The 13,578-nt window shown below is 40.2% G+C and overlaps 1 protein-coding gene across 1 annotated transcript; it reads left to right on the top strand.

The window, feature by feature from the left end:
• Positions 1 to 370: 370 nt before the first annotated feature.
• Positions 371 to 13,016, top strand: ER-ANT1 (endoplasmic reticulum-adenine nucleotide transporter 1). The gene is made up of 3 exons (XM_077359292.1): positions 371 to 801; positions 11,222 to 11,593; positions 12,365 to 13,016. Exons 1-3 carry the CDS (start codon positions 535 to 537, stop codon positions 12,674 to 12,676), a joined length of 951 nt encoding a protein of 316 aa, XP_077215407.1. The 5' UTR covers positions 371 to 534; the 3' UTR covers positions 12,677 to 13,016.
• Positions 13,017 to 13,578: the final 562 nt, after the last annotated feature.

Below are 13,578 nucleotides of genomic sequence, written 5' to 3'. Positions count from 1 at the left end.
TTTTGTTAAGGAATAAAAAATTAAGATTTTCTTTGAAATTTCGGCCTTTCAGTTTTAGCATATTTTTCGGACCTAGCCAAAATCTTGAAATTTTGGCCGTAAAGACGCTCGAAATGTCAGTTTTTTGGGATGAATTTTGGCTGAAATTTGTTAAGGAATAAAAATTTAAGATTTTCTTTGAAATTTCGACCGAAATTTGGTACGTTTCGGTAATTTCAACCTGAGAAGAAAAGGAGGCGAACGTATCTAATAACCCTGCAAACATAAGGTTAAGATCATTCGCCAAGTATGTCTTTCATAGTGGGCCCACTAGATGAATGGTTCTATAACTCCTGTTGATGCAATTTCGGTTAGGTGGGCTACCACAGAGTGTCGTCCAGTGAAACCCACTAGTTGGATATTGTCCACGAACCGAAGAAGAATCTGAAGAGATTCCTCATCACTAATAATCAATGCCCCAGAATCTTGCAAATCCCACCTCTAATTCAAATTATATCATCCAAGGCCCCCCTGTGAGGAGGAAGAGAGAAGGGGATGGGGATCTCCGAGAGGGCATCGGAAAAAATGGCCGTTGATTTCATGATGGGTGGGGCCGCTGCAACCATATCCAAGAGCGCAGCGGCCCCCATCGAGAGGGTGAAGCTCCTGTTACAGAATCAAGGGGAGCTATTGAAGAGAGGGTTATTAAAGAGACCTTATAATGGGATTGGGGATTGCTTTGGGAGGGTGGTGAGAGATGAAGGTGTGTTGGCTCTTTGGAGAGGGAATCAGGCCAATATCATCCGATATTTCCCCACCCAGGTAATTGTTTTGTTTTTTTTTTTTTAAATTCTTCTTCTCTATGGCTGTGAATTGGGTTTAATTGCTATTTTGTTGTTTGTGTCTAAAGAAATTGGTTATTTATTATGATTTCTTTTCTTTTTGCCCTGTAGTGCTATGTTTTTTTATATGGTTTTATGTATTGGTTCTGTATTATTGTGTTTTTGATGTAGGGAAATGACTTCTGGTATTCATTGAAACTAAGCTCTTTATAGAAAGTATCTATTGTTTTTTTTTCTTCCGTCGTCTGTCTGGGTTAGTTCTAGACAAATAGATTATATTTTTTATATTTATGTTTTGGGTTTTTGTAGAAGATTTGATTACCCAGTCGAAATTGGGATTTTTTTTAGAGAAAACACGATTGGGTTCTTTTTTTTAATGGTAGCCAATTTCATTAAAAGAAAGACCGAGATGGTCAAAATACATAAAAGAGAAACAATGGAAAACACAAGAGACTGCTGTTGGTTTTAATACTAAAATCTTCGTGAGTTTCAAACCTTGAATTTCTATTTTTTGGGCTCTAATGTTGAGACTCATACATGAATATAGCGATTCATGAATGCTCAAGTTTCAATGATTCATAAATGCTCAATTTTCAATGTATGTACAAATTCATGAATACCAATGTTTCATTCACCAATCTTTGGATTAGGATTCATGCAAGGCTCTTTATTCATTGAAACATTAATTCTTAGAAGTTTCAATGAATGTGGAGATTCATGCATGGCTCTTAAGGACTTTGAATTTATAAAAAGTCACCTAGAGATTCATGCATGTCTCAGAGATTCATGAATTCATGAATGGTCACATTTAATTTGTGTCCTTTGGGTTGCTACTTGAACTTTATAAATAGAGCCCTCATTCTAGCATCCAGAGATACGAAGGAAAAAGAGACTATTCTAGAGCTTCCTTAGAGAGCTTGCCTGATCGGATTGTTTGGTGGTGCATTCCAACAATCTATTCTCCTGCTGTTCCTGGAGGTGGTTCTGTCATCTGATCCTTGTACCGGAGTTGGGCCGAATAACACTTTAAGGTGGGCGTTCGAGGACGTACGGCAGTATCGCAATCAAGATTGCTTGTCATCCTTCATTCAAGTCAGTAAATTTTTGTAAATTTGAACTAATTTTCTTAGATCCATTGTTTTCAATTGCTTGCTCCAACAATCTTAAAGTGTTATTCGTTGGAAAACAATGGATACTACTACTATGGGTTTTAGCAACTTGAAATTGGAAACCTTTGATGGTTCTAATTTCAATGCTTGGCACCGAAAGGTTGTTTTCGGCATGCAATTGCTTAAAATTTTTTATGTTGTAACCGATGCCAAACCTGAGTTTGGTGAGGATGATGCTGCCAAAGATGCTCAATGGGAGCGTGACATTGACTTCTGCAAGAGCTATTTGCTAAGTAGCCTTTCAAACCACCTAGCATATGTCTATACCCAAAAGGTTTCTGCTAAGGAGATTTGGGATGGTTTGGACCAGCAATATCAAGATGAGGAGCGTCTCTCCAAAACCCACCTTATCGACAAATTTCTTGACATGAAATTTGAAGATGATAAGGAGGTTTTACCTCAAGTTAAGGAATTGGAGAAACTCGTTCAGAAGTTGAAGGAAGATAAGGTGGAGCTCGACAACGTCTTTGTCGCTGGATCAATTGTAAATAAGTTGCCTCCATCTTGGATGTCCTTTTCTACCGAAATGCACCGTTGGAAAAAGCAAGTGCAACTTTCTGATCTGAAGCGGTTCATCAGAATTGAAGATGAAGTTAGGATTCGTTCTAAAAACGAATAACTAATCAAAGACAACTGCAAACATGGTCGTTCAGAATACCGGTGAAACCCAGAAGAAGAAGAAAAGGCAAACCAAGTTCCAGAAGAAAAAGGCGGTAGACCAGAAGTCTAATCTAAATGTTCAGAAGAAGACTTTCAAGAAGAAGGGAAACTGCTACAACTGTGGAAAGCCTGGCCACTATGCGAATGACTGCAAGGCACCAAAGAAGGAGTCTGTAGCTGTGGTCGAGAACTTCGTGGCAATGGTCTCGAAGGCGGTGGATCCCTTTAATGTTACGGACTGGTGGCTAGACACGGGTGCTACATTTCATGTCTGTGCCAACAAGTCCTTATTCTCCACCTACACCGCATGACCATAATCAGTAGCTATGGCAGACCGATCTTCAGTTGATGTACTCGGGGTCAGAACTGTGGTGGTAAAGCTCACATCTGGTAAAACTCTTTCACTGAAAGATGTGAAGCATGTTCCTTTAATTGCCAAGAATCTGGTATCTGGGAGTCTGCTTTGTGATGCTGGAATGCGCTTGGATTTTCAAGGTGGTAAGGCGGTGCTATCCTTTAAAAAATTGTACTTTGGCAATGCATACAAGACTAATGGTATGTTTAAGATGAGAATTGTAACTCATGCCCCTGAATTAGTAAATGAACTTTCTGTTTCTGCTTACTCCTCTGAGTTGTGGCACAATAGGCTAGGCATGTCAACTACAGAGAGTTGCATGACATGTGTAAACAAGGCCTTCTACCCAACTGTAGGGGTGAGAAACCAGGCAAATGTGAGGTCTGTGCGCAGGCCAAGATCACAAGGAAGCATTTTCCTAGTGTTACAAGGAGTATAGAGGTGTTGGACCTAATCCACTCTGACACATGCGCTTCAAGAGCTTTGTTACGAGAGGTGGCATGAAGTACTTTATCACCTTCATCGACGACCAGACAAGGTTCTGTCATGTCTATCTACTGAAGTCCAAAGACGAGGCTTTCTATAAGTTCGTCGAGTTTTGAACTCGAGTCGAGAAGCAATTGAGACGTTCAGTCAAGAGACTTCGAAGCGACAGAGGAGGTGAATACCGCTCTAAAGATGTTGAGGCGTACTTCAAAGAACATGGGATTGTCGCTGAAACGGCATTCTCCTCAGTCAAATGGGATAGCAGAAAGGAAGAACCGGACTTTCACCGAGATGGTGAATTCTATGCTTCTGACATCTGGACTTCCAACCTGTTATTGGGGTGAGGCGCTTCTTATAGCCAACTTCATCTTGAACAGAGTTCCTTATGCCAAGACGAAGATCTCTCCTCATGAACTCTGGTTCGGGTATCGACCATCTTTGAGAATGCTCAAAGTGTGGGGGTGTCTGGCTTATGTTCGAGTGCCAGATGTTAGAAGGCCAAAGCTTGGAGCCAAGGCAAACAAATCTGTTTTTCTTGGATATGCTGTGGATAGTGATGCTTGCAGATTTCTCGATATCAACACCAACTCTATCATTGAAGCCCGAGATGCTGAATTCTTCGAAGACAAGTTCATCAAGGACAAATCAATCTCTTTAAAGGACTCACCTGAGAATGTTAGAGAAGAGGTTCAAGTTGAAGCTAACCCTGACGCTCCTGCTCCTCCCTCTACCTCTCAGGAAAATGGAATCTATGATGAACCTGTTGATGTTCCTGTGGAAGAAGCTGATGAGCCAAGGCCTAAGAGACAAAGGAAGTTCACATCTTTTGGCCATATCACCTATAATGTTGAGAGTGATCCTCAAACATTTGAAGAAGCCATGCAATCCAGAGATGCTTTGCTCTGGAAAGAAGCCGTGGAAGACGAAATGAGCTCTTTGATGGAGAACAACACTTGGAAACTCGTGGATCTTCCAGAAGGTGCTCGACCTATTAGCTGCAAGTGGATTTTCAAGAGGAAGCTGCGTGCTTATGGTACCATTGAGAAGTATAAGGCAAGACTGGTTGCTAAAGGTTTCACTCAGAAAGAAGGCATTGACTTCTTCGATACCTACTCACCGGTCTGTCGGATTGCAACCATTCGATTACTTATAGCGATAGCTGCAATCGAGAAGATGGTGAGACATCAGATGGATGTAAAAATAGCCTTTCTAAATGGTGACCTAACTGAGGAAGTCTACATGAAGCAGCCAGAGGGGTTTGTGGTCAAAGGTCTTGATAACAAAGTCTGTAAGCTTATCAGGTCTCTCTATGGTTTGAAGCAAGCTCCAAAGATGTGGCACGAGAAGTTTGACAAGGTTGTCCGTGGGTATGGTTTCCGAGTCAGTGGATCTGACAAGTGCCTTTATAGCAAAGTATGTTGATGATATGCTCATAGTTGGGAGTGACTTACAGATTGTGACATCTATAAAGAAGTTTCTCTCAACTCAGTTGTGAAGGATCTTGGAGCTGCTGACACAATTCTTGGGATCAAGATCTTAAGGACTGAGTCTGGGATTGCTTTATCTCAATCTCATTACATTGAGAAGATGCTGAACAAGTATGGCTATTTCGACTTACCAGAGCTGTATGTGCCGTATGATTACAACAAGAAGCTTGGACCCAACACTGGTAGGACAATCAGACAGTTGGAATACTCGAGGGTGATTGGCAGTTTGATGTATGCCATGAGCTGTACAAGACCGGATATAGCCTTTGCTGTTCGGATGCTGAGTCGGTTTACTAGTAATCCGGGAAAGGCACATTGGGATGCTATTCAGAGACTGATGAGTTATCTGAAAGCTACCCTTAATCATGCCTTAATCTATTCTGGGTATCCTGCAGTGGTCGAAGGTTTTTCAGATGCTAGTTGGTGCTCAGAACCGGATAAGTGCAGATCGACAGGCGGATTTGTGTTCACCCTGGGTGGTGCAGCCATGTCGTGGAAGTCTAAAAAACAGACTATGATAGCACAATCATTTATGGAATATGAGTTCTTCACCCTTGGAAGTGCAGGAGATGAAGCAGAGTGGCTCAGAGATCTCTTGTTAGATCTTCCGTTACAGAAGGAGCAACTGACTGCGATCACAGTGTATTGTGACAATCAGGCTGCAAGTGTTGTTGCTGAGAACTCACTGTTCAACGGAAGGAAGATGACAGTTCGGCTGAAGCATGGCTATCTGAATGAGCTGATAATTCACGGAGTCGTTGCTAGACGTCCGATCTTCAGCGAATTTGGCAGATCCCTTGACAAAAGGTTTGAAAAGGGAACTGATTGAGCAGACGATTGTCGGAATGGGTCTCATACCTGTGTAATCTGTTTATATCTGTATCTACCATTGAACTTTGTTAGTGGTTCAAAGCTTAGTCCACCATCCAATATAGTTCATGGTTCAAAGAATGAAATATAGATAGATTTATTTTAGTGCACTTTAATATTAATCGTTTGAGACCATTCCTGTGTTAGTGCACTTTACCTATTGGAGTAAAGGATGTCTGTAAGCTTTAATGAGCCCAAAGCACTTTGTGTGCGGGATGCATGGCAGGTGCATGCCCTGAGGGACTCACCTATGTATGGGTAGATGAATATTACCTCTTATGTAGTCTGAGTAGGCAAGACTGCTAGAGCCCATACAGAAAAATGTTTGAGTTGAGGTTGGCTTGAGTGCCTTAATGAGTCCTGAGTATTGTGTATACTTTGAGTATTATGTATACTCTAAGGAGCTCGCCTATGTGCGGGTGGAGATTTACCATCTCCTATGTAGTCTGAGAGATTGCTAGAGCCCACACAGAAATCTGTAATAGTAAAAAGGTTGGCTTTTAAGCCTTAATGTGGTCCGAAGTACTTTGGGTACGGGGTGTTTGACAGGAACACACTAAAGGACACACCTATGTTAGGGTGGAAACTATGTGTTTCCTATGGAGCTGGTATACTCCTAGAGCCCTCGCAGAACCAAGACGGGCACTGTGTGTGCTATTTGTTTCAGGCAAGTTTGTGAGTAGTGTGATAGTTGAAAGCTTGGTCCACTATGCACATGCACTCTGGATCTAGTCATGTGTGATTACTGAAAAGTAGAAATGTGCTGGTTCAAGGCTAAGTCCACCATGTACTTGCACTACAATTCAGATAATCTATTTGAAAATTCAAGTCTTCTGACATTTTCATTATGCACAATGTGACTAGTGCTCTCTAATACCTTGTTGATAGGTTTGAAACTTGTGGGGGATTGTTGGTTTTAATACTAAAATCTTCGTGAGTTTCAAACCTTGAATTTCTATTTATTGGGCTCTAATGTTGAGACTCATACATGAATATAGCGATTCATGAATGCTCAAGTTTCAATGATTCATAGATGCTCAATTTTCAATGTATGTATAGATTCATGAATACTAATGTTTCATTCATGAATCTTTGGATTAGGAGTCATGCAAGGCTCTTTATTCATTGAAACATTAATTCTTAGAAGTTTCAATGAATGTGGAGATTCATGCATGGCTCTTAAGGACTTTGAATTTATGAAAAGTCACCTAGAGATTCATGCATGCTTCATCAAGAGATTCATAAATTCATGAATGGTCACATTTAATTTGTGTCCTTTGGGTTGCTGCTTGAACTCTATAAATAGAGCCCTCATTCTAGCATCCAGAGATACGAAGGAAAAAGAGACTATTCTAGAGCTTCCTTAGAGAGCTTGCCTGATCGGATTGTTTGGTGGTGCATTCCAACAATCTATTCTCCTGTTGTTCCTGGAGGTGGTTCGGTCATCTGATCCCTGCACCGGAGTTGGGTCGAATAACACTTTAAGGTGGGCGTTCGAAGACGTACGACTATATCACAATCCAGATTGCTTGTCATCCTTCATTCAAGTCAGAAATTTTTTGTAATTTTGAACTAATTTTCTTAGTTAGATCCATTGTTTTCAGCTGCTTGCTCCATCAACTGCTGTCCATTGTTTTCAGCTGCTTGCTCCAACAACTGCTAGTAGCAAGGCCTCAAGGTGGTAGAGAATCATAAAGGGCCAACTCCTCCATAGTAACACCATCTCTGGCCAGGTCATATGCTATCGAATTAGCAGACCTACGAATACGCCTAAACATAAACTATGAGGATCCCGTCCAATCAAGCATTTCTTCGAATAGATGGTCAAATCTCCAAGGGTGAGAAGCCGACCCGCTGAGCCACCTTAGCATTGAGGGAATCTCCCTCAATCACCACATTAGTTAACCGTTCATTAGCAAGTAACTTGGTGCCTTTATGGGCAGCTTTCACTTCAGCCTCTGAAGAGTCCTTCACCCCGATAGGCCCCACCGCCCCACAAAGACCCAAATGACCTCACCACGGTCATTCCTCAATACTCCCCCAATGCCAGCAGGTCCAGGGTTCCCCAAACTAGACACATCAAAATTAAGTTTAAAAAAACCCGGCTTAGGAGGAGCCCAGTATGGACAACTTTCTGCTTATTCTCCTCATTAAGGCACACTACTCTCCACCCTTCTCATAATTGGGTTCTTTTTCTTCTTTTGTTTGTTTGAGAAATTTCCCATAATTGGGTTCTTTTTCTTCTTTTGCTTTTCTGAGAAATTATATAGTTTTCTCTTGTTACTATAAAAGTTGGGTATTGGTAGTTAGTTGAAGAATTTCCCACGCAAGCCCACATGCTCTAAATTTAGCATATTGAGCACAGCAGATTCGCCGTGAACTGCAAATTGGTTTGCTATTTGATCCAAAATTAGTGAATTGAGCAATTTTTAGATATGTGTTCTCTGGTTGGGAAATGTCTGACAAAGTTATTAGTTGAATGCCAATGGTATGGTAGAATTCTTAAACTCAAATATTTGAAACACTATACCGTGGTCTCTGTTAAACTTCCAGTTACTCCAAAAGCTTAAGCTGTTGGAGATGGCGTTATTTAATCTTTTATACTTTAACACTCCCCCTCAAGTGTGGACCTTCTTTCTAGGGTTGGCCTGCACGTGGCACATGTGGGTCCCTCTTTTGGGTTTGGCCATTGCATGTGGATTTTTGCTATCAAGGAGGTTTGAACCGAGGACCTTGCTTTGATATCATGTTAAACTACCAGTTACTCCAAAAGCTTAAGCTGTTGGAGATGGCATTATTTAATCTTTTATGCTTTAACAGTCTCCTATGCTGCCCGTGAGTTTACGGAATCTGGCCTGTAAACTTGGCGAATTGTTGTCATTAACCGAACAGACGACTAATGGTGGACTGAACAGAGCAAAATGCTTTCCCTAGCCAATCCACAAATTATGAACTGCAAACTGAATGTGTTTCTATGAATACTCTTATTGGGAAGAGTTCATGGTTGCTAAATTTCTATCTGGTCCTGGCCTTGAATATGATTGTACGTGCACAAATCTTGGTACACAACAAGTTGCCCTCGTTGAACAATCTCTACTCTCGCCTCCAATGGGGTGTCTCTCATCCTAATCCTTCCAATTATCTATTAATGAGTACTTTGCCCATGCGTCTTCTGCTGAGCATGGAGGCGCTGGCTGTGGATTTGTGGCCAATAGCTGTGGTCGTGGTTGTGGCTTAGGGAGAAGTCACAATGGTAAACGAGAAGGGGTTGATTGAAAGTGTACGTATTGTGAATTGCCAAGTCACTCTTCGTATAATTGTTGGGATAAATTTTGTCAACCTGCTTGGGATAACACGTCATATTTTGTTGATGGAGAAGACACTTCAGATATTGAATCCAGCGAGGCTCAAATGCCTGTTCCTCCTACTGAAGATTATTTTTTACTTCCTTGGAATGATTACGAAAAGTTGCTCAAGATTTTCCAATCTTCAGCTGTTTGCCTTTCCTCTTCCTCGACTGTGGTGGCTCATATGCTCAATGTTATTACTTCTCATTGCCCTTCCCCTTGGATAATTGATTCAGGTGCCTCTGATTAAATGGCTGGTGACTCATCGACTTTCATTTTTCTTGGCATGTCAAAATGTCGTTCTTCCGTCACCCTTGCTGACGGATCTCTTGCACCTATCATTAGTTAAGGGACTGTATGCCCCCACAAAGTCTCTTTCACTATAATTGGTTTTACATTTGCCTAACTTTCCTTCTAATTTACTGTCTGTTAGTACACTAACTAACGCTCTTGGCTGCTCCATAACATTTTGTCCTTCTTCCTGTTTTTTTTCACAATCTCCAAACAAAGAAGACAATTGGTGAAGGAGTTGAGTCAAACGTTGACTGCCTGGATTGTAGCCTTGCTGATGCTGCTTTGCATATTGCAGATTCATTACAACTATGGAATCAACATCTTGGTCATCCATCTCTACATAATTTACATTTAGTTGCTCTGGCTCTTGATATTGTCTCTAGTTTCGACAGTGAGGCATGTTAGTTAGGAAAGCATCATCATATTTTCTTTCCTTTATGACAAAATAAAATGAAATTTATTCCTTCGTCTAGCTCATTTTGATGCTTATGTACCTTCTCTTGTTACATCATTATCTAGACATATACATTTTTTTATTTTTGTGAATGGTTACTAGCGAATGGCATTGCTCTATTTGATAAAGAATGTTATCAAGTGTTGTTTATATTTCAAACCTTCCACAAGGAAACAAGGTTTTAAATTTCGGTTTTGGCTTCGGTTTCGGTCGTCACAGAAACAGTAACATTTCGATTTCAGTGGAAATCTTTTAAAATCACGGAAACACATGGAAACATATGCAAATGATGAAAGTTTTTAATCTTTTACAAAGGGAAATGATATCCCCCCCCCCCTCTCTCTCTCTCTCTCTCTGAACAGTTTCTGTGAGAATGGTTCACTGCTCGAGGATAAATTCACCCCCTTTAACGTTTTTCTTTGCGTTTAAAACTTAAGCTGCCTTTGCATGTTCTCATTAATTTAAATTGTTCTTGAAAATTTGAGCAGAATTACCCCCCACCCCATCCCACCACCACCACCAATATCCCCTCTAAGGACCCCAACTCTATGTCAATACCACCTAAAGTTACGAGGTATTATTGGTCCTATGCCGATCTGATATCCCATGCATAGTAGGATTACTTTATTGTGCAGTTCAATGATGTTGCCTATCAAATATTATTCTATGCATTAATGAAATGAAATGCAAATAATAACATCATTCAATTTTTATGTCGTTCCGACCATTTCGGTCGAATTTTGAGAATTTTTGTCAAATTTCAGAAATTTCAGGAATTTTTGTCAAAATTTCGAGGAAATAATGATGTAAAAGGAAATCATGTGAATTTTGTTTTGGTGGAGATGGGAATAGAAACATTTCAGTCCTTTCTTGGAAATTTAAAACCATGGTTTTGTTTTTTACCACTGTCCAAGGTTTTGTTGTTTATCTAGCATAGGTCCCTTTCAAAACAGGGCAAGCACTAACCATCACCTGGATACTTGCAGAAATCCGAGTTAGCTATATGAAAGGTAAATTTTGATCAGCGTTTCAATGTATCCAGTTTATAGGAACTTCTTGCTAATCAACATCTGATGGTATTTTGATGAGTTGGCCATCATACAATTTCAAGGTTCAATGCCAAATAAAGAAGAATTATGTATCGATTTGAATTTCACTGTCAAATAAAGAATTATGCATCAGTTTGAATTGCTTGTGAAAGTTCCATTTCTCTGCAAGTAGTATTTTATTTTATCAAATGGAAACTTTTACAAAGGGATATTGCTTTCTTGTCTATAGGCTCTCAACTTTGCGTTCAAGGATTACTTCCGGGGCCTTTTTGGGTGCTCAAAGGAGAAAGATGGGTATATGAAGTGGTTAGCGAGCAATGTAGCTTCCGGTAGTGCTGCCGGCGCACTGACTTCCTTCTTTCTATACCATTTGGATTATGCACGAACCCGACTGGGCACAGATGCACTGGAAGGCCGAGGTAGCAGTCAGCGCCAGTTTAAGGGACTGCTAGATGTGTACCGGAAGACCCTATCAAGTGATGGAGTTGCCGGTCTTTATCGGGGCTTTGGGGTATCAATCACGGGGATTACTCTCTACAGGGGTCTGTATTTTGGAATCTATGATACCATGAAGCCCATCGTTCTCGTAGGACCACTGGAGGTATGCCCCTCTAATTCTTGTTGCAGAACTACTGCCTTTAGATATTTCGACGTCAATGATTGAAGATCCATCATAGACCCCTTACCGTTATTTTGCTTGTTCAGTAATTAGGATGCCTAATTTTTTAATAAGACTGCTATTAGGTAAGCATGTTGGGCATTCATATCTGAGATGGCATTTGGATAGTCTAACCTATGTCTTTTATTCTGTTTTTGTATTACATATGTTTTTTATATCTCCATGTACCCTGCACGGAGTTTGGGACCCCAACTAGTTTGGGGCAAAGGCTTAGTTGAGTTGAGTTGAGTTGAGTTGTTCCTGCACGAAGTTTTATAGGAAGATTTTACTTCCTTTTGCATGCTTACATATTATAAAGTACTTTCCAAAGAATGCTGCCTGTATGATATGCCTGTGTCATGCTAACAAGGCTTCTGGTTATGCCATGTTCCACGCAACTGGGCCCTCTATACACTTGAGTCACATGAAGCCACCTTACATCATTTAAGTACTCACTTTTATAGCACTCATCCCTTAGTTGATAATGGCACACTTCACTTATGTAAAACTAGTTCACTCTGTTCCATGTGGACATGTGATGATGACAATGGTAACATGACCGTATTTTTGAATCATTATTCTTTCTCATGTTATTGTATATACATATAGACATGTCAATGTACCGGGTGTTTACGTGGTAACCAGCTTTAATAACTATATCGGTTTCCAAGTTGCATAATAAGCTCTCAACATCAACTAATTTTGTTGTTGCAGGGTAATTTCTTTGCCAGTTTCATTTTAGGGTGGAGTGTTACAACTTTTTCTGGGCTCTGTGCATATCCCTTCGATACTCTGCGTCGAAGAATGATGCTTACCTCTGGACAGCCTACCAAGTATCAGAATGCCATACACGCTTTCTTACAGATTATTCGCCATGAGGGTTTTGCCGCATTGTTTAGAGGGGTGACTGCCAACATGCTTTCAGGAATGGCAGGGGCAGGAGTTCTAGCAGGATACGATCAATTGCATCAGATAGCATATAGATATGGTTATGGCTTCGAACCAAAACTGAGAAGTTTGAAGTGATGGGTCCACAAGTACATCCCCTCGCAATTTGTAAATCAGTTATGAATCGTTCGATAAATTATTCTGATGGCACCATGAAGTGCAGAGATCAAAGGAATAAGGGGCCAACTACAAGTAAATGGAAAAAATGGTTCAAAACCAGGATTGAGATTCTCCCCATGTGAATTGAGAAGATCAAAGAAAAAATGTTCTTGGGTCTCAAAGGATATGAATTATTATTGTGTTAATACTGATTCCTGTGTATATTAATGGGGAGGAAATGTACTTGCATCCTTACAGAATTACATTGATTCATTTTCAATTGAAGAGCAATAAAAAAGCTTCCATGGTGTTGGTGTCAGGGTTTGATTATATGACTTACCTTCTCTCTATTTTTTACTGCCGTTCTTTTCAGAACCTACACGCATTACTGGAATTCATACTTACACCACACGTAAACTATTTTGTTTTAATGACAGATTTTCATTTTGGAAGTGTCTCCATGGTTTATGGAAAGAGGAATGATCTATAGAAACTGTGTTTCTTTCTCTGTTTCTTTTTTGCTCCTTTTCTCACAGCAGTTTGAACTTTGAAGAGTGAAACTTTGGGAGATGTGTATTCAAAGAACTCTCTACTCTCGGTCTTCTCTTGAATACCATTTCCCAATTTTCTCCTTTGTTCAAACTATAGCCAATACATTATGGAAAACACCTCTAAAATGGGATCATGTTTAGAAAATAAAGAAGATGGTGAAATTGACCCAAGATTTGGTCAATTTCAAATTGATTTTTTAAATTTTGTAGGAATTCACGCACACTTTTTTTTTTATCACCTTAATAGTATTTTTTTGTTAGGTAAGCTGGGTTCGAACCTGCCACTTCAAGGTTGAGAAACAAAGCCTCAGACCATTGAGCTACAGGCCC

Source organism: Tasmannia lanceolata, unplaced genomic scaffold, assembly GCF_043159265.1.
Source record: "Tasmannia lanceolata isolate RefF3 unplaced genomic scaffold, GAP_Taslan_0.1 ptg000018l, whole genome shotgun sequence".
Taxonomy (NCBI): Eukaryota; Viridiplantae; Streptophyta; class Magnoliopsida; order Canellales; family Winteraceae; genus Tasmannia; species Tasmannia lanceolata.
Note: the sequence above shows the minus strand (reverse complement) of the source record. Positions and strands in the feature narration are given on the sequence as shown.

What these genes read in the sequence shown, in the direction of transcription:
- ER-ANT1 (XM_077359292.1), top strand. Translation starts at nt 535, where the DNA reads ATGGGGATCTCCGAGAGGGCATCGGAAAAAATGGCCGTTGATTTCATG. An exon ending in TCCGATATTTCCCCACCCAG is followed by an intron (nt 802 to 11,221) that starts GTAATTGTTTTG and finishes TCTTGTCTATAG; the next exon opens with GCTCTCAACTTTGCGTTCAA. An exon ending in TTCTCGTAGGACCACTGGAG is followed by an intron (nt 11,594 to 12,364) that starts GTATGCCCCTCT and finishes TTGTTGTTGCAG; the next exon opens with GGTAATTTCTTTGCCAGTTT.